General features: G+C 26.4%; 18 protein-coding genes across 18 annotated transcripts; 10 read left to right on the forward strand and 8 right to left on the reverse strand.

Moving 5' to 3' along the window:
- Positions 1-42: 42 nt before the first annotated feature.
- Positions 43-549, reverse strand: ENU1_167790 (MED7 protein; the record flags this gene model as incomplete). Its single annotated transcript, XM_008861048.1, has 1 exon — positions 43-549. One exon carries the CDS (start codon positions 547-549, stop codon positions 43-45), a length of 507 nt encoding a protein of 168 aa, XP_008859270.1.
- A 71-nt stretch (positions 550-620) lies between these two features.
- Positions 621-2,173, reverse strand: ENU1_167800 (TBC1 domain family protein 5, putative; the record flags this gene model as incomplete). The annotated part of the gene is made up of 3 exons (XM_008861049.1): positions 621-1,511; positions 1,569-1,914; positions 1,959-2,173. The coding sequence occupies 3 exons, from the start codon at positions 2,171-2,173 to the stop codon at positions 621-623; spliced, it is 1,452 nt and encodes a 483-aa protein (XP_008859271.1).
- An 860-nt stretch (positions 2,174-3,033) lies between these two features.
- ENU1_167810 (hypothetical protein) lies at positions 3,034-4,014 on the forward strand (the record flags this gene model as incomplete). The annotated part of the gene is made up of 1 exon (XM_008861050.1): positions 3,034-4,014. The coding sequence occupies one exon, from the start codon at positions 3,034-3,036 to the stop codon at positions 4,012-4,014; it is 981 nt and encodes a 326-aa protein (XP_008859272.1).
- Positions 4,015-4,088: 74 nt separating this feature from the next.
- Positions 4,089-5,126, reverse strand: ENU1_167820 (RIO1 family protein; the record flags this gene model as incomplete). Its single annotated transcript, XM_008861051.1, has 1 exon — positions 4,089-5,126. The coding sequence occupies one exon, from the start codon at positions 5,124-5,126 to the stop codon at positions 4,089-4,091; it is 1,038 nt and encodes a 345-aa protein (XP_008859273.1).
- A 308-nt stretch (positions 5,127-5,434) lies between these two features.
- ENU1_167830 (ribosomal L40e family protein) lies at positions 5,435-5,605 on the forward strand (the record flags this gene model as incomplete). Its single annotated transcript, XM_008861052.1, has 1 exon — positions 5,435-5,605. The coding sequence occupies one exon, from the start codon at positions 5,435-5,437 to the stop codon at positions 5,603-5,605; it is 171 nt and encodes a 56-aa protein (XP_008859274.1).
- Positions 5,606-7,462: 1,857 nt separating this feature from the next.
- Positions 7,463-8,212, forward strand: ENU1_167840 (hypothetical protein; the record flags this gene model as incomplete). The annotated part of the gene is made up of 1 exon (XM_008861053.1): positions 7,463-8,212. The coding sequence occupies one exon, from the start codon at positions 7,463-7,465 to the stop codon at positions 8,210-8,212; it is 750 nt and encodes a 249-aa protein (XP_008859275.1).
- Positions 8,213-8,280: 68 nt separating this feature from the next.
- ENU1_167850 (hypothetical protein) lies at positions 8,281-9,105 on the reverse strand (the record flags this gene model as incomplete). Its single annotated transcript, XM_008861054.1, has 1 exon — positions 8,281-9,105. One exon carries the CDS (start codon positions 9,103-9,105, stop codon positions 8,281-8,283), a length of 825 nt encoding a protein of 274 aa, XP_008859276.1.
- A 526-nt stretch (positions 9,106-9,631) lies between these two features.
- Positions 9,632-12,638, forward strand: ENU1_167860 (hypothetical protein; the record flags this gene model as incomplete). Its single annotated transcript, XM_008861055.1, has 2 exons — positions 9,632-10,054; positions 10,119-12,638. The coding sequence occupies 2 exons, from the start codon at positions 9,632-9,634 to the stop codon at positions 12,636-12,638; spliced, it is 2,943 nt and encodes a 980-aa protein (XP_008859277.1).
- Positions 12,639-12,929: 291 nt separating this feature from the next.
- Positions 12,930-13,570, forward strand: ENU1_167870 (Rab family GTPase; the record flags this gene model as incomplete). The annotated part of the gene is made up of 2 exons (XM_008861056.1): positions 12,930-13,223; positions 13,277-13,570. The coding sequence occupies 2 exons, from the start codon at positions 12,930-12,932 to the stop codon at positions 13,568-13,570; spliced, it is 588 nt and encodes a 195-aa protein (XP_008859278.1).
- Positions 13,571-13,780: 210 nt separating this feature from the next.
- ENU1_167880 (hypothetical protein) lies at positions 13,781-15,715 on the forward strand (the record flags this gene model as incomplete). Its single annotated transcript, XM_008861057.1, has 1 exon — positions 13,781-15,715. The coding sequence occupies one exon, from the start codon at positions 13,781-13,783 to the stop codon at positions 15,713-15,715; it is 1,935 nt and encodes a 644-aa protein (XP_008859279.1).
- Positions 15,716-15,790: 75 nt separating this feature from the next.
- On the reverse strand, positions 15,791-16,498 carry ENU1_167890 (hypothetical protein; the record flags this gene model as incomplete). The annotated part of the gene is made up of 1 exon (XM_008861058.1): positions 15,791-16,498. The coding sequence occupies one exon, from the start codon at positions 16,496-16,498 to the stop codon at positions 15,791-15,793; it is 708 nt and encodes a 235-aa protein (XP_008859280.1).
- A 134-nt stretch (positions 16,499-16,632) lies between these two features.
- ENU1_167900 (thioredoxin, putative) lies at positions 16,633-16,992 on the reverse strand (the record flags this gene model as incomplete). The annotated part of the gene is made up of 1 exon (XM_008861059.1): positions 16,633-16,992. The coding sequence occupies one exon, from the start codon at positions 16,990-16,992 to the stop codon at positions 16,633-16,635; it is 360 nt and encodes a 119-aa protein (XP_008859281.1).
- Positions 16,993-17,209: 217 nt separating this feature from the next.
- Positions 17,210-17,713, reverse strand: ENU1_167910 (hypothetical protein; the record flags this gene model as incomplete). The annotated part of the gene is made up of 1 exon (XM_008861060.1): positions 17,210-17,713. One exon carries the CDS (start codon positions 17,711-17,713, stop codon positions 17,210-17,212), a length of 504 nt encoding a protein of 167 aa, XP_008859282.1.
- Positions 17,714-17,809: 96 nt separating this feature from the next.
- Positions 17,810-18,655, forward strand: ENU1_167920 (DHHC zinc finger domain containing protein; the record flags this gene model as incomplete). Its single annotated transcript, XM_008861061.1, has 2 exons — positions 17,810-18,301; positions 18,356-18,655. The coding sequence occupies 2 exons, from the start codon at positions 17,810-17,812 to the stop codon at positions 18,653-18,655; spliced, it is 792 nt and encodes a 263-aa protein (XP_008859283.1).
- Positions 18,656-18,718: 63 nt separating this feature from the next.
- Positions 18,719-19,419, forward strand: ENU1_167930 (hypothetical protein; the record flags this gene model as incomplete). Its single annotated transcript, XM_008861062.1, has 2 exons — positions 18,719-19,195; positions 19,267-19,419. 2 exons carry the CDS (start codon positions 18,719-18,721, stop codon positions 19,417-19,419), a joined length of 630 nt encoding a protein of 209 aa, XP_008859284.1.
- Positions 19,420-19,486: 67 nt separating this feature from the next.
- On the forward strand, positions 19,487-20,485 carry ENU1_167940 (hypothetical protein; the record flags this gene model as incomplete). The annotated part of the gene is made up of 1 exon (XM_008861063.1): positions 19,487-20,485. One exon carries the CDS (start codon positions 19,487-19,489, stop codon positions 20,483-20,485), a length of 999 nt encoding a protein of 332 aa, XP_008859285.1.
- A 94-nt stretch (positions 20,486-20,579) lies between these two features.
- ENU1_167950 (ER lumen protein retaining receptor, putative) lies at positions 20,580-21,289 on the reverse strand (the record flags this gene model as incomplete). Its single annotated transcript, XM_008861064.1, has 2 exons — positions 20,580-21,127; positions 21,193-21,289. 2 exons carry the CDS (start codon positions 21,287-21,289, stop codon positions 20,580-20,582), a joined length of 645 nt encoding a protein of 214 aa, XP_008859286.1.
- A 171-nt stretch (positions 21,290-21,460) lies between these two features.
- ENU1_167960 (chitin synthase domain containing protein) lies at positions 21,461-23,389 on the forward strand (the record flags this gene model as incomplete). Its single annotated transcript, XM_008861065.1, has 1 exon — positions 21,461-23,389. The coding sequence occupies one exon, from the start codon at positions 21,461-21,463 to the stop codon at positions 23,387-23,389; it is 1,929 nt and encodes a 642-aa protein (XP_008859287.1).
- Positions 23,390-23,698: the final 309 nt, after the last annotated feature.

Consider the following 23,698-nt stretch of genomic DNA (forward strand, 5'->3'; position numbering starts at 1 on the left):
TCATTTATCAAACTTAACTCATTAAGAAACAAATAAATCAATTTAACACTCCTCCATTGATTTTTGTGGTATTTCAAAATTCTTTTTATATTTATTATTTGCATCATCAATCAATGCCTTCAGTTGTTCATACAATTTTTCTTTATGTTCAACTTGTTTTTCAAAAAGAAGAGCATAATACTTTTTTGCTTGATACGGTCGATAAGAATTTAACGCTTGGTGCATTGTAGAAATCAATAACCGAAGATGATAAACATAAGGTGTAATAACCTCATACCTATGTGGTTGATTCATTTGTTTAGAAATAATGGCAAGATATGCCACAAGGATTGAGTGGTTTAATTGTTTTAACTGATCTCTTACATCTTTTGTTCTATCAAGTATCTCACTTGGAAACAAATCGCTTTCCTCTCTTTTGACAGTTCTATTAAAAGAAAAATAAGTTTCATCATCACCTAAACAAGCAGGGGGTTTAGGCCAAGTACTTTCATCATTACTTTCCCATTCTTGAATAAAGTGAGGAGGATCAAGGTATTTTTCCGCTGACATCTTTGAATAACATTTTAAGTTTTATTATTTGTGATATTAAAAAATAAAACAAAAAAAAATAAATTAAAAAGTTAGTTTTCAATTAATTGGTTTAATTCACTTATAATCAATTTGATTGCTTCTTTATCAATAGGTTCTTTTTTATATTGTTCATTTAATTTAGAAATAACATCAGCGATTACCTGGTGTTGTTGTTGGGATTGACAATTCTCTTCATTACTTTTTTTCTCTTTATTTACTTTTTTTGTATTTGGTGTTTCTCCCCATGGGGATTCAACAATCCATGATGGAGTTTCATTTGAGTTAACAGCTTCAAGTGTTGCAGGTGATGCTCTAGTACCAATAGGTCCAGAAGAATTCATAGAAGAGTAATGACGAGAACTAGACGAATCTTTCTTTCCATGTAAGAAAGATGTTAATTTTTGGGTAATATTTGGTTGTTGTGTTTGTTGAGGTTTAGGAACAATAGGATAATTTCCTTCAGCAATATTAACTGCTAATTTAATTAAATTATGAAGATTTTCGACAGGTGGGAATTTAGTTACTCTTTTCATAATATAGATATAGTCATCATGTTCTACAATATCGTTTCGAATGTAATGTAACATTGCTAAAAAGAATCCATCACAAAGCTTTAGCGAATTACCGTAAGCAAATATAGCGTCCCATATTGTCACAGAATCGGCTAATAAAAATTCTCTTGCAAACATCATTTTTAACCATTTAATACCAAATACACTTAATACTTGATGTTTTAATAAAATTGAATGATATTGACTATCATATTGATTTAAATTATCAAAGATTGCTTCACATTTCTCTTGAATCTTTGAACTATTGTCTGCCACACTTCGTTTGAGATCTCTAAATTCATATAATACACCAAGGTCTTTCATAAGATATTCGAAAGTAATGTATGTATCTTCCTCAAGATATTTTGTATTAAACATTTCTAATAAAATCTTATTTCATTATTATCATATTTCTAATGTATTTAAATAAATAAAACAACTACAAACAGATTTATTTGGTTCTTCTAAACTAATTTGTTCAGAATGTTCTTTAATAAAAGTAGTATTAATATCAGTATCAAATGTATGATATATAATTGCCATAATTTCATGAAATCCTTGTTGATAATTTTTTTCTGTATGATCCTTAGCAAAAACATAACACATTCTTGTAATTTTTTCTCTAAATTGTGGATCAGTAAAGTACTCTTGATCAGAAAACAACCTATTAACATCTGCTTCAACTCTCCTAAGAATATCTTTATTAAATTTAATTTCTGGGTCTTCTGTAGGTGGAGCTAAAGGATCAACAAATGCAACTTTTGGTTCTAACTTTTCTTTATTTTCCCAATGCCTTTAATTATCAGTTATGAATTATATACAATAATAATAACAAACATTGCCCTTAAATCATCATAATTCTTTCGTTGTTTATTCATTACCTCAATCCATTCTTCACTGGCTTGAGGTTTGATTATTTTTAAGAAAATTTTCCATGCAAGTGGACGTAATGCCTTATTTAATCCTTCTTCAATGGCAATTTTCTTTAATTTTTCAAACCCATTAGATTCAAGATAAAGACTTTTGAAAATGTCTGTAATTGAATCACTCATCAATTAATGAAAGATGTCGCTTTCTTTTTGAGATTTTTTAAGTTTTTAGAACTATACTTTAAGTATATTTTTAGTTTTTTTTTACTTTTTATTACATAAAATTTTTCCTTGTTACTTCATTTTTCTTCAGTTAAGAAAATAGAATCTTGGAAAGAAATAAAATAATATTTATCTTTTAATTTTTTTAAACAATATTAATACATCTTTAGATCAATTATTACTCTTCATTTTTACTCAATTTTATTCACTTTATCCTTCAATTCATTTATTATTTTATTTTTTATCAATTTTAATTAGAGTCTTTTTTATATTTTAAAAAATAAAATTAATTGAATTATTATACATTTTATTGACTTGTTATAATATTATTAATATTATTATAGTATTAATAATAACCTTATTACACAAGACAGTCTTATAAACAACTAATAATTACTTCACTTAGATTATAATGAAGAAAACCAAAAAAAAATATCTTTCTTTTTACATGAAAAAATAATATTCATTTAAAATTTTTGTTATTCATAATTAATAAAAAAAAGAATAGTCATTACTTTATTATCTTGAACTTTTGTGACAATACTTCTTTTACTGTAAAACATTCCTAAATTTAAAAAGCTCTCTTTTTCTAAATTAATGTTATTACAAAAACATCAAAAATGATGTTTAAATCAATTGCACAAAATGCTAATTCTATAAACATTCTTGATTGATTGGTATGTTCTAAGTATTTTATAAGAGAATATTTTTTAATGAGTTAGAAACAGTTTTCTATTTGATGAGGTATAATGTCTAGACAAACTCAACAACATTTGTAATTTTAAAAAAAGTAAATCTTCAAAATACTATTCATTCTTTTCATGTCTGAAGCACACCAAATTTATCCTTCTCTTGTTGTTACATTTAATGAAGATGTTAACAATCTAAAAGAATTATCTAAAGGAACTATATTAGAACCGTTTTTTACTGACAATAGTCCAATTAGTAGTGATATGACTGAAATAGTTGCTGTAACTGATTACATTCAAAAAAATTCATTAGCCGATCTTCCTGATGTATTTGTTTGTGAGAAGGTAGAAAAAATGATACAAGGAGGGGTCAAACCTTTTCAAGCGATGGAATTTGGTAAAGTTTTAGGGAATAATGATAGGATGAGTTTATTCTTTGAAATGATTAAACCTTCAACAATGTATGTTATTGCTCGAGAAGATGAGAATAAAATTTTAAGACTATTTCTGTTTGGGCTTTATAAAATGAAAGCACTCTCTCCACCTGTTCTACATATTGTTAAACAAATGTATTTTGAACCAATGAATATTCCATGTCAATCGAAGATTAAAAAACCAAAGAATGAAATTTCTGAATTAGTTAATTATAGACTAGGAGACATGGAAAATGCCTTAGATGAAATGAGAAAGAAAGTTAGTCAATTGAAAATGAAGATTACTCTAATTGAGTCTGAACATTCACCAATAATTCAGACAAACAATATCCATAAAGAACAAGTAAAAATTCAACCGAAAGATAATCCTTTTATTTTTGTTTGTAGGGAGAATAAAACGTATATTAAAGTTATTGATGGAAAACTAAGAGGAAATATTTATTATGTTGATTATAGTAGTGAAAATCTATCAATTAAAATGGAAAATGACCAACTTTTTATTACTGACTCTGAAGGAAATAGTATTGATATACATCAATTGGATAAATCACAGAAAATAGAATTGTTATGGGAAGTGATTGATCCTATCTTTAACAATAATGTAGAAGATATGAATGTTGAGTCAAAAACACTTAATGAAAATTGGAAGTTATTTGATGATTTATTAAATAATATTTAATATTTTAGTTATTAACTTATTAAATTAATTTGTTTTTCGTTTTGTAATAATAAAAAATCAAATCACTTTATTATCTATTCAAGTTCTTCATTTTGTTCATGTTCATCACTATAACTATTTTCTTCATTACCATTAACATCTTCATCAATGCTATCTTTCATTTCTTCATCAACACTATCATCTTCAACAAATTCTTTACGAGCTTTTTCTAATAGTTTTTCATTCTTAAAATCAAACCCACTGGCTTTAACTTCTTCATCTAAATTCTCTGTTTGCTCAATATCTTTTAAAGTAATAACTTCTTCAGTTCCAAATCCAAACCTTTTCCAAAAAAAGGTTTTAATACATCCAACATCACGGTCAAAGAATTCTTCAGCTTCAGAACAATGAACACTAACCATTTGAGGAAAATCAATCATTGTCAATTTGTCATCATCACTTAATATAAGATTAAATTCATTCAAATCACAATGGATTAATCCACATTCAGCTAATTTAACTGCAAGATCAAGTCCTTGATGGAAAACAGCAATAGGCTCTTCTATTTCTCTAACATTTGCTAATAAAGTTCCTTTAACTCGTGACATTAAAACACAATGTCTATTACAATCAACTGGGACTGGAGTAGGGAAACCTTTTGCATATAATGCTTTCATGAAAGCAAATTCTTTTTGAGCAGATAAACGAGATAAATACAACCAATTGGTAGTCACACGACCTTTTGTATAATCTCTTTTCTTTTTGACAGCTCTAAATGATGTTCTTCCTAATCTATGGAATTTTAATACTAAGTCATCTCCTTTTTCATTAGTTGCTAAATAAATATCAGCTTCTTTACCAACACCAATCTTTTGTGCAACACCAGTTATAACTCCTCGTTGTGTAAGTGTTCTTAATGCAAGATAATCATAACCAAGATATGTCAGTCTATATCCATTATATGGCATCGTTGAATGCCAAACAAGTTTGTGTTTATGTAAATCTTTCATAGACCGAACTACCAAGGATTGGTTTAATTTAGAAATTTGAATTATTAATTCTAATGGTACTAATTCGTGATTACGCATTCCCATCTCAATGGCTGTTAATACCCTAAACTCTTCTTTAGACATAAACCGAAAAAATGATGGGTCAAGCTTCACCATAGTAAATACATTTTAAAATTCTTTTGTTTTTTTCTATTTTTATAATATTTTTTGTTTTAGGTTTTTACTATAAAAATAGTATAATAATACCATATACAATAGTTTATTCAAATATAATAAGAGAATTACTGTATGTACATCTAAATTATAGTAAAATATAAATTAAAGAAAATCCATTGGATTAAAGAAGAAAAATCCTTAAGTTATTGAGACGAGAAAAAGAAAAAAGTATAAAAACCCTAAAGCGGAACTTGAGATAATGTAGATTACTCATCATGGGTATTGAACCAGCATTAGAAGCTATTGCTAGAAAATATAATTGTGACAAAATGATTTGCAGAAGATGCTATGCTAGACTTCCTCTCAGAGCTACTACTTGCAGAAAAAAGAAGTGTGGACATTCAGGAGATCTTAGACCAAAGAAGAAGATCCAATCAAAGAAATAATTGAGTTAGCTCTATGGTCTAATAATAAGATTTATTTAGGTTTATTTAATCTAGTTGAACAATGACTTTGATGTTTTCTATCAAAACTAATTAAACATAGAAAAATAAAAGGTATTAAGGGAAATAAACAACTGAAGAAAAATCTTATTTAAACGAATTGATATAAGATAGATATTTTTCATTGTATTAAACTCTTAAGTTTTTTATTAATTAAACCCTCTTATTTTTTTTATTATAAAATATAATTTTATTAACTATAAAATATAGTTTAAATGATGTTTTTATTTTAGGTTGTGATGTAACACAATTTCCCGAAAAAAGACGAAAAAATGAGCTAATAGGGGAAATAAAGAGAAATTTTTTCAAGAGAGTGAAATGAACTAATTTATTAAATCAGATATGTCGATTTCAAACGATGGAAAACGTATGAGAGGAAATAATGAAAGAAGAATTAAAAGAGATAAGCCATATAATAAAAGAAAGAAACAAGTGTTTGTTTTAATAATTGATATTGAAAAAGAATAAAAAGAAAAACAGAGAATGATTACATAGAGTGTCATCAGAAGATATACTCAATGACCAATTAGAGAAAATATTTGATAGAGTTATGTTTGTTATTCATTTATGAGATAAAATTATCTTTTTTCTCCTAAACAAGATGAAAAGACAATAAAAGAAAACTATTTTTGTTATTAACTTAATTAAAAACAATTATTGATTAAACATTAGATTACCTGATGAACTTGTTGAAATAAGATATGAGGTAATGAAACGTGTTGAACATGTACTAAATCTAAATTATGTTGATTTTATGTTTAAAGGACAAGTATATGGATCAACTCATTATGGTTTATGTCTAAAAGATGGTGATTTAGATATCTGTTGTACTAGTCAGTCAGGAAGACAAGTAAATCCTATTGTTCTAGAGTCATTTGCTGACTGTTTTAAGAGAAGTTTGTTATTTATTTATTTTTTTATTACTTTAAAAAGAGTTATGTAGTAAAAAAATCAAGATTAATGAAATAGACAAATTTGAAATAAAAAATGTTATTGAGACTGCGAAAGTCCCTATTATCAAGATGGTTGACTTAGAGACTAAAGTAAAAATTGACTTATCATTCAATCAACCGGTGGCTCAAATCCATTCAGAATTCTTTTACACAATGATTAATTGCGTTAAACACTTTAGGATTGTTGCAGTATTGTTAAAATATTGGTTAAAAATACGGAATTTGAATTGTCCATTTAAAGGTGGATTGTCATCAGCGGCGTTATGTTTTATGAGTTTGTTATATTTAATACAATAATATTAATGATTAACTTTTCTAGTATGTCATTATTTTACAACATTTGATCCTCCATTATTTCCATCTGATTTTCGATATTATTTGGTGCCTCCATGTGAGTTAAGGATTTTAGGATCTAAATTACCGGCACAAGTAACAATTCAACATACTCCAGCAAGTTTAGTTAAAGGGTTTTTTGATTATTATAAAAATTTTGACTTTGACTATCCTATTCAACCAACATTAGGTGAATTACCTGAAAATTACTTTCTTGTACCTGCAGTTATGACCGTATTAGATCCAATTTCACTTGTAAATTGTACTAAAGGAGTTTCAATGGATGGATTGAAAGCATTTAAAATGGAACTAACACGGGCAAGTAAAATACTAAATGAAGAGAATGATTTTAATAAATTACTAGAAAAACCTGTACCCTTTCCTGAATAAATGGATGTTTGTGTATCAATTTAAATGTTATAATGGAACTTTCAAAAATAATACTTTCTTTGGTTTAAGTAATTTTTTAATAATTTTTAGTAAAAGAATAATCTTAATATCTTATTCTTAGTTAATGGAATGGTGTAATATTAAAGTTATTATTCATCACGTTTCTACTACAGTTAATGGAATTCATATTGACAATGGTTCATTGTATATAAGAAATAATGAGTTGTTCGTTTCATTTGACCAATACAATTATTCAATTTTATTTCAGGACATTGACTCAATATTTTGTTTTCATTATCCTGGTTGTGCATTAATTTTTAATTGGTTTTCTGTATCTTCAAAAACACGTTCTTCAAATTATGTATTTATTATTAAAGAAGATATTACTCCTTTGATTAATGCTCTGTATGACTCAGTCAAAATAGTTGATTTAAATCAACCTGATATTATTCCAATAACTGTAAGAATACGTACTGAATTACAACTTCTCTTTGTTTCTAGTAGTTTTGTTGTATATCCATTTCTTGATTCTGTATATTTTATTTCAAGAAATGGTAGTTCTGTTATTTTTGAAAAGTGTTATACAAATAAAAAAACAAGAAGATGGAGAATTACTTTCATAAGTGGAAGTACACGTCTTGTTCCATATGCACATTGTTTAAATCCAATTCATACAAAAAGAATTTTTTCGAGCTTAAATTGGAATTTTTATGAATATCAACCTAATTTAGAATCGTTAGATGAAGTGTTGTTTCTTGCACAACAACAAGGAATAAATTTTGAAAACTCCTTAGAGAAAGGTAATACCTTTGGTCCAAAACAAAAAATGAGTATTATTACTTTTCTCAATAATGAGTCGAATTTAGTAGATTGACTTTTCGTAAAATATTATTTCCTCTTTTTTTCAAAATGAAAAAAAAATCGAAATAATAAAATCTCATCTTATTTATTTAAAGCATCAATAATTTGTCTGAATTTATTTTGGTCAGCCACATTACATTGATCACTAAAATTCACATATTCAACACACGTTTTGATTTCACTTATTTCTTTACTACTTCTATCTATTACAAGTTTTAATGACCATTCAAAAAAGAATTGATCAGTGATTACACTTGCTTCTCTTTTATGATGTTTAATAATAACAGTTTTTGGTGTAATGTCAATATCAACTCTCCATCCATTTGGGACATCTCTATATGGAAATTTCATTCTTAATGGAACATAATATTGTACAGCACTTGCAAACATACATTGTGTAATAGTTTTAAGAATAGAAAGCACAAGATCCTCTTCTTTAATATTTTCTTTTAAATAACTCTCTCCAAAAATAGCTGCATCTCCATTTCGTTTACCAGAAACATACGGAAAATATTTGTCATATGTTGAAGTTAACTTGTTTGCTAATTCTTTTTCATCTAATGAAGATGCTAAACCACAAACTACAGCTTTAATACATTCTTCAGCTTGATAGTCAGGATTTTGTTCGGATATTTTAGGTCCAGAAACAACTAATAAAGAGTCTTTAAATACTTGAACTTTTGGAGCAAGTCGTGGAATATCAATGAAAACAGATGTGTCTTTAACAGGACGAGAATAAACTGCTTTAATGTCATTCACCATTTCTTCTAATGCAATAACATCAGGCTTAAATTCAGGACTATAAAATGAAACATATCCATTTTCTTTTCGTTTAATAACATAACCAACAATAACAATTATAAATACAACTAAAGAAGCAATTGAAGTAACAATAATGGTGCTCATGGAAGTGATAACGTGATTGATTTTTTTAGATTTTATGAATTTTATTCAACACAAAGTATTATATCTATATTTAGCATTTTTTGAAATTATTTTTTTCAGTTTTTAATAATAACAAAACTAAAATTTTATAATATTTGTTAATTATAATAGAAATTGTAGTTTTATAAGAAAATTAACATAATAAAAAAACGGTAAAATAAAGATAGTTTCTTTAAAGAGCCATAATAAAATAAAGGACCAAATAATTGTATATTTCGAAATGAATGACTAAATAAAAATGAGCAAATGAGGAAATAAAATTTGGGTAATTTACGTCTGAAATTGATGATAACCATCTGTCGTTCTGATGCTTTTTGATAAGAGTAATTACGTTATTTTTGTGTTGAAAAAGATAAAAATAATAATTTATTTTTATTTCATAGTTAATAAAAAAAATGATATATAAAACAGAAAAAGAGTTGAGGTTTTATTATTAGAGAAAAAAAGAAAAAGTACAAGAAAAAGACAGTTGAAGTTGTTAATTAGAATGAACAACTTAGAAAATTTGATTCAAGAATATTATACTACAACAGATAATAACCGAAGAACTCAATTAAAAACATACTTAATTGAAAAAATAAAAAATAAAGAAGAAATTGAAATACTAAAAGGGTTATTACAAAGTTCAAATAATGCGTTTGTACAAACATATTGTATATCGTTATTGTCACAAGGAATGTTAGAATCTCCAGAATTATTTATTGGAATTTCTGAGTCTATTCAACTTCTTGCACTTCAATTATTTAAAAATAATCCTCAAATGAAAAAGTCAGCCTCAGGTCTTTTTGCTTCAAGTGTTATTGGGTGCTGGCAATTTGAACATAATACACAAAATTTAGTAAATACGTTTCAGGTATTATCAAATAGGAATTATGATGTTTTTGTTGAAATGTCAAATACTTTAATCGATGTTTGTTTTATACGAAGATATATTTTATTTTTCTTTTGTTTATTATATTATTTACATTTTATAGACATTTAGAACTTACCAAACAAAACCAAGTTTTCCAAAGAAAATCACCGCTGACTTTAGAAATAGTATATTAATGGCTATTACTGGATTAGCTGGAAATAATTTAAATAGACCAGGGATTGGTGCAATTTCTATTTTAGAAAATGCAATGTTTGTTTGTAATATTACAAAAACGGATGAAACAGATGAAACTTTTACGTTTTGTCCAACAAAAGAGTTTTTAGATTATTTTATGTCAATATTAGATACAATCATTTCAAAAGTTCCCGAATCTTTAAATTTGATTGATCAATTAGCACGTATTAGACCATCTTGTTTTGTTGATACTCTGGAAATAGAAGGTTCAAGAGAATGGTTTATTAAAAAATTAGTTAAAGTCGTTGACTATTGTGCAACAAGTGGGAGAGTTGAATTAATAAATTTGGGGTCTCAACTATTAACAGACCTTCATGCTACACATCCAATTTTTAGTTATATTAGTCAAGACTTTATTGATCATATTGCTATGTTCACTACATTTGCTTGTTATAATGGGGATTCTAAATCAATATATAATATATTAAGGTTTTGGGGTATGTATTCCTTATATCCATCATTTATACCAAGTTCATATGAATGTGTTGTTGTATTATTTTGTAGACTAATACAAGATGAATATGAAGAGATTAATGAAAGTGCTTTTCTTCATTTTGGAGTTTTAGCAAAAATATGTCTTGGAGAAACTTTTAGTATTTTTGAAACGTTTATCAATTTATTTATTGAAAACCAAAGCGTAAACCAAACTGATTCTGTGTTATTTCAAAGAATATTTAAAACAATTGAAGCTTCAAAAACAAATGAAGAAATATATTTTAATATATTTTCGAATTTAATTATATTATCATCATCTATTATTGCAGGAAGAGATCCTACTGACTCTCAGTCTGTTTGTCTTTATTCAATGTTTTCAAAAAAGATAGATCTTATATGTAAAGGATGTATAAGTAATATTAATTCATCCTTATTTGATAGAGATATAGAAACTCCAAGGTCTAAAGTTCAAATGGCAATATTAATGTTTTATAAAAATTATATATCAAGTTATTTATGGGATGAAAGTAAAAATTATAGAGACGATGGAATGGTTATTATCAGACAAGATTCTTTAACTAGTGCATTTGGATATTATTTATCTTTAATTGAAATGATATTTACATTAATTCCTATGTGGTGTAGAAATTATAAAATATTAATGGAAATTACTGAAGTATTAAAAAAAATTGTTTCTATTAATGAATATGCAAATAAAGTTGTTAAATTACCTCCTTTAAAATTTTTATTTGAAAGTGATTGTTTTAGTGTATTACAAAATGTTTCACTTCCTTTAAATGAAATGGTAGATTTTAGAACAGCTTTTTACCAATGTCTTGGGTTATTATTATATAATATTCCATTATCATATCATGTTGGATTTTTAAGACAATTTTTAGTACCTCATCCATTTCAATTAGTTGATATAAGAGCAATTGTAAAAGCTTCTCATTCATGTATAGAAAATATTCCACCAATTTTTGAACATATTTGTGCTCATAACGATGTTTATTTACATCCAATAAATGGACCAATTAATGGAGATGATTGGTTTTTTGTATTAAAATTAGCAAAACAAATTACTGTATCAAGAGATTTTAAATATAATTATGCACCTGAATGTCCAACTGCCTGTAGACTTTTTCATTATATTGCTGAACTTGTTATTAAATTCTCTGAATATGCTTTAGAACAACAAACACAATTACTTGCTACTCCAAAAGGAGAGTTATTTGATAATTTTATTAGAAATGCATCACTTGCAATAAAAGTGACAGTTTGCTTATTAGATAATAGTCACATTAATTTTGCAGCATTTAAACTATACAATGACAATACTGTTACTATGCTAATTAATGCTATAGCATCATTGTCAATGATGATAGAAAATTATTCATTAAATTATCCAAAAACTTTTGAAGTATTATTAAAATATTGTGAAAAAATGGCAGAACAAGTAGTTTCACTTCAACTTGAAAGTGAAAAAGTTCAATTTATATTTAGGTTTGCTTGTAGAGCATTAAAAGAGAAAAAAGTATTATGGATAGTAACTGGAAGTTCAGCTATTGAATCAATATTATATTCTGCATATAATCAACGAAGTACAAACGAATATTGTGTAATATTATTAAAAGCACTTCAAGGATTAATACCTGACATAATAATGAATGCTTTTGATAATTTATTTAATGAATTTGAAGCATGGACATTAGAACGATTAATCTTTGCTATTATTGTTATATATCCAGATATTTATCAAAAAACCCAATTTAGAATTGCAAGTTTCATTCAAAATACTGTAAAACGTCAAAAATTTATGTCATATTTCCAAATGATAGATTTAGGAGGAACTATAGAATTAGATGATCGTAAAATAAGTTCATTTGATGAACGACTAAAAGAATTCATTAAAGCAATTAAACCACTTTATCATAATAACGGATATGAATAAATTTTTTTAATTACATTTTTTTTTCAAATTACTATTTTTCTTTTTTTATAAAAATTTTTTAAATTCCATTTTTAATTTATTTTCTCAAAACAAAGGGGAATTTTCTAAAGAATCTTTTGAAATAAAGAGTTAAGTATTTTATTTTTTAAACTTCCTAATATACTAAAATACTGAAAAAAAAATGAATAACTCTTTTACTAAGTGACACATAAAGACCTTTTCAAACAGTTTTTTTTTTGTGAAACTTCTTAATAAAATGAAAGAACTATGAAACTTTACAGTAAATAATCTATGACACAAGAACCTAATTATGTTTTTAAAATACTAATGATTGGAGAGTCGAGTGTTGGTAAAACATCATTGGTTAAAAGATATTGTGAGGGAATGTTTCTTGAAGAAATGATGTCAACAGTTGGTATTGACTTTGAATTTAAAGAGCTAAAAATTGGAGAAACTCCTGTTAAATTACAAATTTGGGACACCGCTGGACAAGAAAGATTTCATAATGTTACAAGTAGTTATTTTAGAGGGACTCATGGTTGTATTATTGTTTATGATGTAAATAAATTAGAAACATTTGAAAAAGTTTGTTATTTAAATAACATAATAAAAAGGAGAAAAATAACATAATAAAATAGTTAAACTACTGGATAGAAGAATATCGTGATGAACAACCAAACTCAGAAATTATTATTGTTGGTAATAAAATTGATAAAGAAATGAAGGTCCTTGAATCAAGTGCTATTCAATTTGCAAATACAAGAAAAGCACGTCATTATTTAAGTAGTGCTAAAACAGGACAAAACGTTGAAGAGATATTCCAAGATTTAGCAGAATCGATTTTACAAAATAAAAAGTTGATTGCTTTACTTAATGAGGCTAACCAAATAACTACCATTTCACCTATTCAAGAAAATTCTTCTTGTTGTTGATTCAATGTGAGAAATAATGTAAAAAGTTGATCAAATTACAAGCATTTATTCTACTATTTTGAGTTAATGTAAATAAGTTCTTTTTATGATAAGATTAAATCTCATTATATTTTCTCTCTTAAAAAGAAATATGAGAGGAGTTATTATAATCCTAAAAATCAAATTTTTTTTTATCTTTTTATAATCTCATTGTTTTTATTATTATTTTTTATGTCAAAAGACAATCAAAGTAAAACTTCATTTAAAAATTTTGGTTCAAAAGCTTCTCCTGTTCCTGTTACTGATACTACTGTTTCTATTATATTAGAACCAAACAAAGATGCACAAGAAATTGCTGGAGTATTACACACATATTGGCATATGAAAGAAAGACAATGGAATAGAAAGATTACAATGACATTTACAAATTCGAGTAAAACCTTCAGTGTTTTATATTCTATTAGTATTGCAATTATCTTTTTGGTTTACTTAATGCTTCAAATATTTTTATTTAAACGACATAATAAATTTATTGTTGAATATTTATTAGAGGCTGTTCTTTCAATTGCTTGTATTTTGTTTGGTCCTCGTTTACAAATGAAGTATCGAATTCTCACTACTGAGGCTTATCTTTTTACCATTATTTTTTTTATTTGTTCATGGTATTATCAACCAGGGTATTATGTTCCTTATTTATTTTGTTGTGTTTTGTTTGGCTTATTTTCGTTATTCATTTATTCAACTTCACTTCGTTTAAAGAGGTTTTATATTAGTCAAATAAGACGAGAGACTGGGTCAATTAGAAAAATTGTACAAGAAGACACAATACGATATGAAATTCAACAAGACCAATTCTTTAGTAGTCCTCATTTATGTGTTTTAGAATCTAAATATTCAGGATTAGTCGAAGGAGAATCACTTTGGATTGATACAAGTTATCAAGGGGAATATGTTAGTGGATGGTTTGAACATGGTGAGCCTGTAGGTCCTTTTGAATCAATTGAAAATGGGACTAGAAATGTTTTACATAGTTTACGTATTATTTTTGCTACAGACGCCCAAGGCAAATACACTAATCATCGTAAGCCATTACATTATGGAGTTGCTGGCGTTGAATGTAATGTTTCTGGTAATTTTTATTTAGGATATCCACGTTGTCGATTTATCAATGGACCAACGTTATGTCAATGTCAAGGTCCATGCCAATGTTTAAATAACCAATTTTTATACTATAAACACTCTGATGATAATAAACCAGTTGAAACTATTACAGTTGCTATTGACTCTCTAAACAATCTTTCAATCTCAGGATTCCAAGGGGATGTTGATGACATTAAATTAAACTATGATAACTGTCAAATTGGGATTGATGAACGTTGGTTGCCAATAGCAGAAGAAGGGAAAGAAGCGTTAATATACATTCATGGATTAAATCATACATTAGTGGATGCATTAAAGAGACTAGGTCAATTACTTGCATTAGGACATTTTCCAAAACATATTATTCCATTTGTATTTAGTTGGCCATCATGTTCCAATCCATTTTTGTATTGTTGTGCAGCAAATGTTTCTAGTGATAATGCGGTGCATAGGGATTTACGGAGATTTCTTTATTCTCTTCGAAATACAAAAATAAAGAAAATTCATTTCTTAGGACATTCCTTAGGAACAAGATTTTTCTTACAAAGTTTTTCAATGTTAAAAGAATTATTTGCTCCAACAGAAGAGTTTTGTAAAGATCATGGATTGTTTGAAGTTCACAATTTAATATTATTGTCTGGAGATTATGATGCAGCTACATTTGTTGATGATTATCCTGACTTTATTCCTTATATCAAGCATGTTTCTTTATATGCAGACTCTCGAGATATGGCATTAAGGTCAAGTAAATTTATGATGAGAGGAAGTAGAATAGGTCAAAATGTCTCAGTCTTTAAAGATTTAAATGGAAAGAAATTAGATGATATTGATGTTATAGATACAGGTGATCTTGAACGAAATATTGATGGGGCTAATCATGGTTTCTTTAATATTAATACCTCAATGATCGAAGATCTTCAAGAAGTTATTTGTTCAGGTAAAACTGCTGCACAAAGAACTAGTAGATTAGTTGAAAAAGATGGTGTATATCATTTTACTCTTCTTCCAAGAAGTGTTAAGATGTGATAAATTAAATTATTTATTAAATATTTTATTTTCATTCTTTTTGTTTATATTTAAAAATCATTCAATTCAAATACATTAATCAAAGTAAAATGGTTCATCATCACTAATATTATCACTATTTGCAAAAAATATTGTTTGATCATTTGCAAGTCCACTTGTATTACAACTTTGTGTTTTTCCAACATTATCATCGTCATCATCAAATATAAATACTTCATCATTATAGTCAATGTTATTAAAAACGATTTGTTCATTAGATTTATCATCAATACTTTCTGAAGTGATTTCTTCAAGTTTAGAAGTCCTACACTTTTCGTTATGTTGTTTATTAAAAGATTTTTTTTTCTTTTGACATACTGTTTTTTTAATTAAAAAATTATCATCAAATGAAGGTGGGATTGGCTTAGTTTCTTCTTTCCTTTTAATTTGAAGCTTTAATGAAGGACGGTCATTCATTTTAATTGTAATACGAGTATTTGGTCGTGTCTCTTCCTTCTTCTTTAAATATGTAAATTCTTTCCCACAAACTGATAACACATCCCCATGGTGTAAGTTTTGTTTAGTCTCTACTTTAACTCCATTGACAAGAACTGGTGCTAAGTCACTTAAGTTACAAACACATCTTCCCCAATCTTTATCGCATACAATTAATGAACAATGTCGAGGTAATATATTTGGTGTTTCTTCTTCAATTCTAATATCACCAAGTGAGCCAATGCTAATGAGTACTTTGCTTAAATCAAATATATTTTTTGAAGAAGAGATCAAATAAAAGTTTTGCATTAAAAAAATATTATATTAAATTTACAGTTCTTAAAGAGAATTTTTTAATTTAATACTAACTAATGACGTTAATAAATTTTATTAAAAATATAAAAATATAAACTTCAATACTTTACTAAATCATAACCTTTGGTTTAAATTTTTTGAGCAATAAATTCTTTAAGAGCTTCAACAGTTCTTGGACCTTCAAATTCAGTACTTTCATTACCTTTGTATAAGATAACTGTTGGATATCCTTGGACATGTTCACAAATATCTTGGTTTTGAGTACAATCAACTTCACCAACAATTAAATTTGGGAATTCAGTGGCTGCAACATTTGAGAATTCTTCATAAATTGGAGCAAGTCTCTTACAATGTCCACACCATGGTGCAAAGAATTTAATAAAAACTGGTTTTTCTCCTTTAACATAATCATTAAAGTTAGCAGTACTTATTGAAACAACATTAGCAGAAGCAATGGCAATTAAGCATAAAGCTAAAAAGGCTCTCATTTAGTGTTTTTAAGTTAAGATCATTCTTTCTTGAAATACCATTTTATTTTTATCTAAAAAGATTTATAATTAAATTATAGTTTATAATAGTAAAATTTTAATACATTTCTTTGATGATGAATTTTTTTTTTAAAGTAAAAAAAACTGAATATATAACATATTTCTTTATTATTTTAAAATAACATAAATGAAATAACAAAAAAAAATATGACTTATCTTAAAGGGAAGTCAGAAGTACTTCTTCCATATGAATTCTTGTGATAGAATGTAAGGTAGATCCAGATACAGCTATTGTAAATAATAACCAAATGAATAATTTATTTGTAAATAAGCAAAGAATGAATATAATAAAGACATAAATAATAGAAAGAATAGTTGGTTTCATTTGAAAAAGAGAAGAATGTTTTAATTTAGGAATAGAAAAGAACAATAAAGTATTGAAAAGAGATTCCATTATAAAGAATTTCCATGAACCAATAAAGAGAGAAGGAATAAAAATAATAAAATAAATAAATATATAAATTTTAATATACGTTCTAATATTATTTTCATATCGACTTTCAATATCCATTGGAACAGAATATGAAGTTATATTTCCTATAAATGTTTTTAAATCAAATTGTTCATTAAACAAATCTTTATTTAAGGTTGTTGTAATATCTTCTAATACATCATTAGAAACTCTTGAATAATTAGTTTGAGTTGTTTCTTGTTGATCCATATACAGTAGTAAATCAGTTCCTTTTATTTAGGAACTAAAAGAATAGAAATTAGATTTTATCATTAAAAAAAACTATTAATTATAAATAAAAGTTAAATGCCATTATCTCCAACACAACAAAAATATATTAATGCATTTATTATTATTATTACAATAGGAAGTACTTGTGGAGTAATAATATTATTTTATTTGTTTGTATTTCCATTATATCAAATAAATTTTTTTATTCAAATAATCCATATTATTTTTCATTGGTATGTCATTTATTCATTATTTTATTTCTATATTAATTGTATTATTTCTGTTCCTTCAAAAAATACTTTATTATATAATCAATTATTTCCTAATTATATTGAACAATATGGTGAAAGATATTGTGAGTATTGTAAAAAATCTAAACCGTTAAGAGTTCATCATTGTTCTACATGTAAACAATGTATAGGAAGATATGATCATCATTGTTTATTAATTTGTAATTGTATAGGAGATTATACAATGCGTTTATTTATTAATACTATTATATATTTTTTTATAGGGTCTCTTTATCTTATTGGGATGATAAGTTATTTGTATTATAATACTTTATTTGTTTGTTATTTAACAAAAGTAATTTAAAATAAACATAAGAATTAATAGAATTAGAAAGACATTCCTTTAATTTCAGTTGCAAGTTGTTGTAGTATTTTTGGTATATCAATAGCAATAGCAATAGCAATGGGATTATATCTTATTTATTATTTCTATTTAATTTATAACAATTATACAACAATTGAATTAATTGCTTTGTTATCTGAAAATACAAAAGTATTAAATTATAATAGAGGTTTTTATAATAATTGGAAAGAAATAATGTTATATAATATTGATCTTCCTTTGATTTATTCATTTATTCCAATAGATCCTTTAACTTGGAACAATAGTAACCTTAGTAAAATTAAATAATTATTGAAGTATTTGATCTTTTATTATTTGAACTTAAAAAGAATTAATAAAACTTTCATTAATATGATCCATCCATTATTACAACGTCAAGAAAATATAATTCCTGAACGTCATTATGATTCAGAAGACTATATATTTGGAGTTGAAATATCACCTATTAAAGGAATATTTCAACCTAAATTAGAAGGTGAAAAGAAAGAATTATTACTTTCATTACCAATTGAATATTTTCAAAGTATTGTTAATGAAAAACATCTTGAAAAAAAACAATACTTTTTTGATAATTATCCATGTTTTATTTCATATTATAATTCTCTTTGTTTATTTTCTGGTTCATCAATTCCTATTGAACATACTACTTCTTTAGTTAATATTTTATATTCAGTATTTCAATTTAATAAAGTAATTACTATTGATACTGTTGATACAATAAAAACTATTTCTCAATTATCAACTTCATTTGTAGAAATTAAACCAAATTTTCCTGAATTACTTCCACCTTATACATTACCTAAATCAAGTGCAGCTTTATTTACTTTTGTTTGTTAATTTTTAAATTACTTTAATAACAAAAATAAAAGAATTTTTAAACTTATTATTAATTTATTTAGTGTGAATTTAATCACCTGTCTTGTATTTCTTTAATTCTACAACAAGAAAAACAACAAGTTAATCAATTATTATCATTTCTAGAATCATCAACTCCATTAAAGGGTCTTTCACTTCCATCAGTGTCTTATTCTTTTTCAACCCTTTACGCTTAAATAAAGACATTTTTTATTCATTAATTTTTTTTTAAACCCTTTTTGAATTAAAAGATTATAATTCTTCATGTCAAAGAACCAAAAACAACTTCTCCTTGAAGAAAGATTATTATCATTTTCTAAAATGATGGACGAAAAATTAAATCTTCCTCCTAACTCTCGTTTAGAACGCTATTTTAAAGATATTTTTTCTGTAAAAAAATTATCTGTTATTGATTTAATTTATCGCACTATGTTCCCTTTTAATCTTGATGCACAAAAAGTTATTGAACAAATATTTTTACATTTACAATTCCCTCAAATTAAATTATTAAATCCTTTTTATACTATGAAAAAGAATATTCATAAAATTAAAGGTAACGTTTATGATTCTCAACTCGCTGAATTGGGAAATAAATGTCAAATAGAATTATTTAGTGTTGACCATCCTTTTGTTCCTTTATGGGCTTGTAAAGATGAAGAAATAAAACCAATGTATGAAGAATTTCACAATTTGATTAATTATAATTATCCTTCAAATAATACTAAGTTAATCACATTATCTTCTGCATTTGGAAAAAAAGAAAAATTACCATGTCCATTCACTTATCTTCAACTTTCTGAAATGTGCGGATGGAATGACACTGACAAAAAAATTATTGAAGAAAAAAAACCAAAATCACCACTCCCTCTTCCTAAACAACCTCAAATCTTAGCAAAGAAACAAGATGATTCAACTATATTTGTTCTACCTTCAGAAAAAAAAAGTGAAAAAAATATCTTAGACAATGAAGTTCAAGAAAAACAACCTCAAATAAATAAAGAGATTGAAATATCATCAATCCCAAAAGTTCCAAGGGAAAGTATCTTTTCAACCAAATTGCCACAGCAACAACCCTCTGTTATTGTACCACAAAATGAGAGATTATTAGAAGTTGAATGGACAGACCAAAATGAAATTAAGGAAGATCAGGAAATATTACAATATGCACAACAAATAATTGAAAAGTTAAAAGCAAGGTATGTGTTTTCAGACACTAACGAAGTAAAAAATGTTCTTGATGTATTAAGTAGCTGGGTAAATTGAATTAGTGTTATGAGTGATGTGTATATTTCATTTTTATAATTCAATAAAACAACATAAATCATGAAAAAAGAATATGAAATCCTAAAAATTTCAATTATGGCAAAACGAATTTAGTTCCTTCGACTCTACTTTTAATGTAATAGTAGAAATATTCGACATATAACAAGGTTTGAATAGAACCACAAATCCATGTTAATGGACTCCAATATGATACTTCTGTTGCATAACGGTATATCCAATTAATAATATAAAGTGCTCTATATAAACCTAAACAAAAAATGTATTGAGAATTTAAATTTTCAACTTCACCAGTTGAACGAAGAAGTAAGATTTGTGGAAGAATGGCAACTGCCTCAAGGAAAATAGAAAATGTCCAACAAATCTCTGTGATAGAATAGTCTTCAGTAAAAATAAATGCTAGTACAATACAAGGAACAATTAAATACCATACATTCAAAGTATCATGAATTTTATCATATGTTGCTCTAAAGCGTTTTGAAATTAAATAAATGGTATATGCAGAAGTTGTTAAATAAACGATTTTTAAAATGGTATTATATAGTGAATAAAAGTTATAAAAAATATCTAAGTATCGAGTAACCCATACGATAAAAAATAATATCTGCGATCTTAATGAAATTCCTAAGAGTTATTATTGTTTATTTTAAAAAAAAATGTTATTTCTATTTAAAAATATTAAAACAAACCTATACAATTTTTATGACTAATGATCTTTGTTAAAAGGAAATATATACTTAGGAGATGAACCAAATCTGCACTAATTCTAAAAAGATTAAACACCATAAACTAATTCTTTGTAGATTTAATTTTTAAGTTTTTCTGAAATAAAATAATAAAATTTAAATAAAAAGAAAAAAATTCTCACCAAAACAAGGAAAGTAATCTTTTCGTTTTTGAGAAAGATACATTTGTTCTAATGAATATAAATTGAAATGAATAGTCATAGACTTAATAATGAGTAATCAAGGAGAGGAAATTGAAGAGTTTCCTTCACTACTTCCTGATGATCAAGAAGTTAATTTAACGAAAGAAACAAAAGAAACTGCTAAAGCTTTAGAACAACCCCCTGTTATAGAAATTATTGATGGAAATAAATATGAAGCATACCGAGAAAAAATGAAACTGTTTGGGATTTTCGTTGCTATTAACGTTATTTTTATTGTATTCGTTCAAACCGCTTCATCTCTTGCTGTTCAATTAGTTTTCTTATGTTATATCATATTTTCAGCACTTCCAAAATTTTTATTTGGGTCTATACTTCAAAAATGTAAGCCTCATGTCCGTGCACCACCAATTAATAAAACTGATGTTGATGAAGAAGATGGAGAACGAGTATGGCATGTTTCAAGTGAAATGTTTAAGTGTCCCTCTTGTGGGTGTGACTGTGGTGGTCAAAATTATTGTACAGAATGTGGACAAAGTGTTGAACATGAGCATCCAATTTTGCTTAGCGTTTGTTTGACAGTTCATCATGAAGATGCATCTGGTGTTGAAGGGGGTATAAGAAGTTTTGAAATTAGTGTTTTACCATTTGAACCAAAGTATTGTCAATTAATTTTCGTTATTGATGGAAGAAGAGATAGAAATATGCAAATTGATTATCAACAACTAGAAACAGCTTCATTCATTATTTGTAGACTTCGTGGAGTTGAAAGAGACCAAAGTTATGCAGACGATGATGGTGTTATTAGATTTAAAGATGGAAAAGGAGATCCAAGAATATTAGAAGATGGAATGGCTGTGTATGAAGGAATTCTTGAAAGTGGAATGAATTGGATTGTATTATTGAAAAAGAAAAATGGAGGAAAAAGGCATTCTCATGAAGTTTTTTTTGATTATATGGATAGAGGAATTACTCGTAAAACAGCAAAAGCAATTATGTTTGTTGATAGTGATGTTGAATTTGCATGGGAAGGAAATGAAAGGGGATTAATGGAAATGTATAATGGGTTATTAAAAAGAGAAGCCATGGGAGGTGTTTGTGGAGAAATTGAAGTTGCGCATTGGTATAAAAATCCATTAACAATGTGTCAGTATTTTGAATATAAATCAAATCAATTTTTAGCTAAGACATTTGAAAATTGGTTCGGAATGGTCACTTGCTTACCAGGTGCTTTTTCTATGATTCGACCACAAGCTATGGAAACAGTATTAAATGAATATTTAGCAACTTCCACTTCTATATGGGAAAAGAATCAGTTGGATCTTGGAGAAGATAGAACACTAACCACACTCTTAGTAGAAAAAGGTTGGGATACAGGTTATGTAACTAAGGCTGTTGCACATACCGACGCACCATTTACTTTAGTTGGACTTATTAAACAAAGAAGAAGATGGATTAATTCTACAATAGTCAATATGGGTATTTTGTTACAAAGAATTAGAAGACCAGTAGTTCTTCCTTTGTTGGTCTCTTTGTTTATTGAATTGTTAAGTTCTTTTATGCTTCCTTGTGCTGTTGTTATGTTGTTTATTCAAATCTTTGCTGATTGTGGAGTAAATAAAGCTATTTGCATTGGAGTTCTTGTCCTCTGGTTAGCCTTGCTTATAACATTTAGTCTAACAAGTAAGATTGAAGATATGGAATATTGGTTTCAAGCATCAACCATTATTGGTGGATTTTTAGTTTTTCTTATGATTATTGGAGTTATTCAAAATGTTTCAGGATTCTTTGACAAGCACTGGCTTGAACTTTCGGTTATGTTGTCGTGGGTGTTTATTATTGTGTTTGCTGCCATTATTCATGGTCAATGGTTTTCTATATTTAACGTTGTTGCTCCAGTTGTGTGGTTCCTTTTAACACCTATGATGTATGTCATTATTCCAATTTATGCAGTATGTAATTTTGATGACGTTTCCTGGGGAACGCGAGGAGGAGTTTAAGAAAAGATAGTTTAACTCTTTCTCAATTCTAATCTAACAACTCAATTATTTTATTTTCTTTTTTGTTATTTTTTATTATTTGTTATTTATTCATTCTTAGTAAAAATTAATGTATTTCATGATATTATTGTTTTTTTTTCTCTTTATTTTTTATTTTGTGTTTCTTTTTCTCTCTTTTATTTCCTGTATTTATTTATTCTTTTAATAAATTAATATCATCATTTATTATATAATTTCATTCTGTATTGTTTATGAAGTTATTTTATTGGTATTTAGTACTTTATTTTTATGTTGAATAAAATATGATAA

This window comes from Entamoeba nuttalli (assembly GCF_000257125.1).
Source record: "Entamoeba nuttalli P19 unplaced genomic scaffold asmbl_7247, whole genome shotgun sequence".
Classification (NCBI taxonomy): Eukaryota; Evosea; order Mastigamoebida; family Endamoebidae; genus Entamoeba; species Entamoeba nuttalli.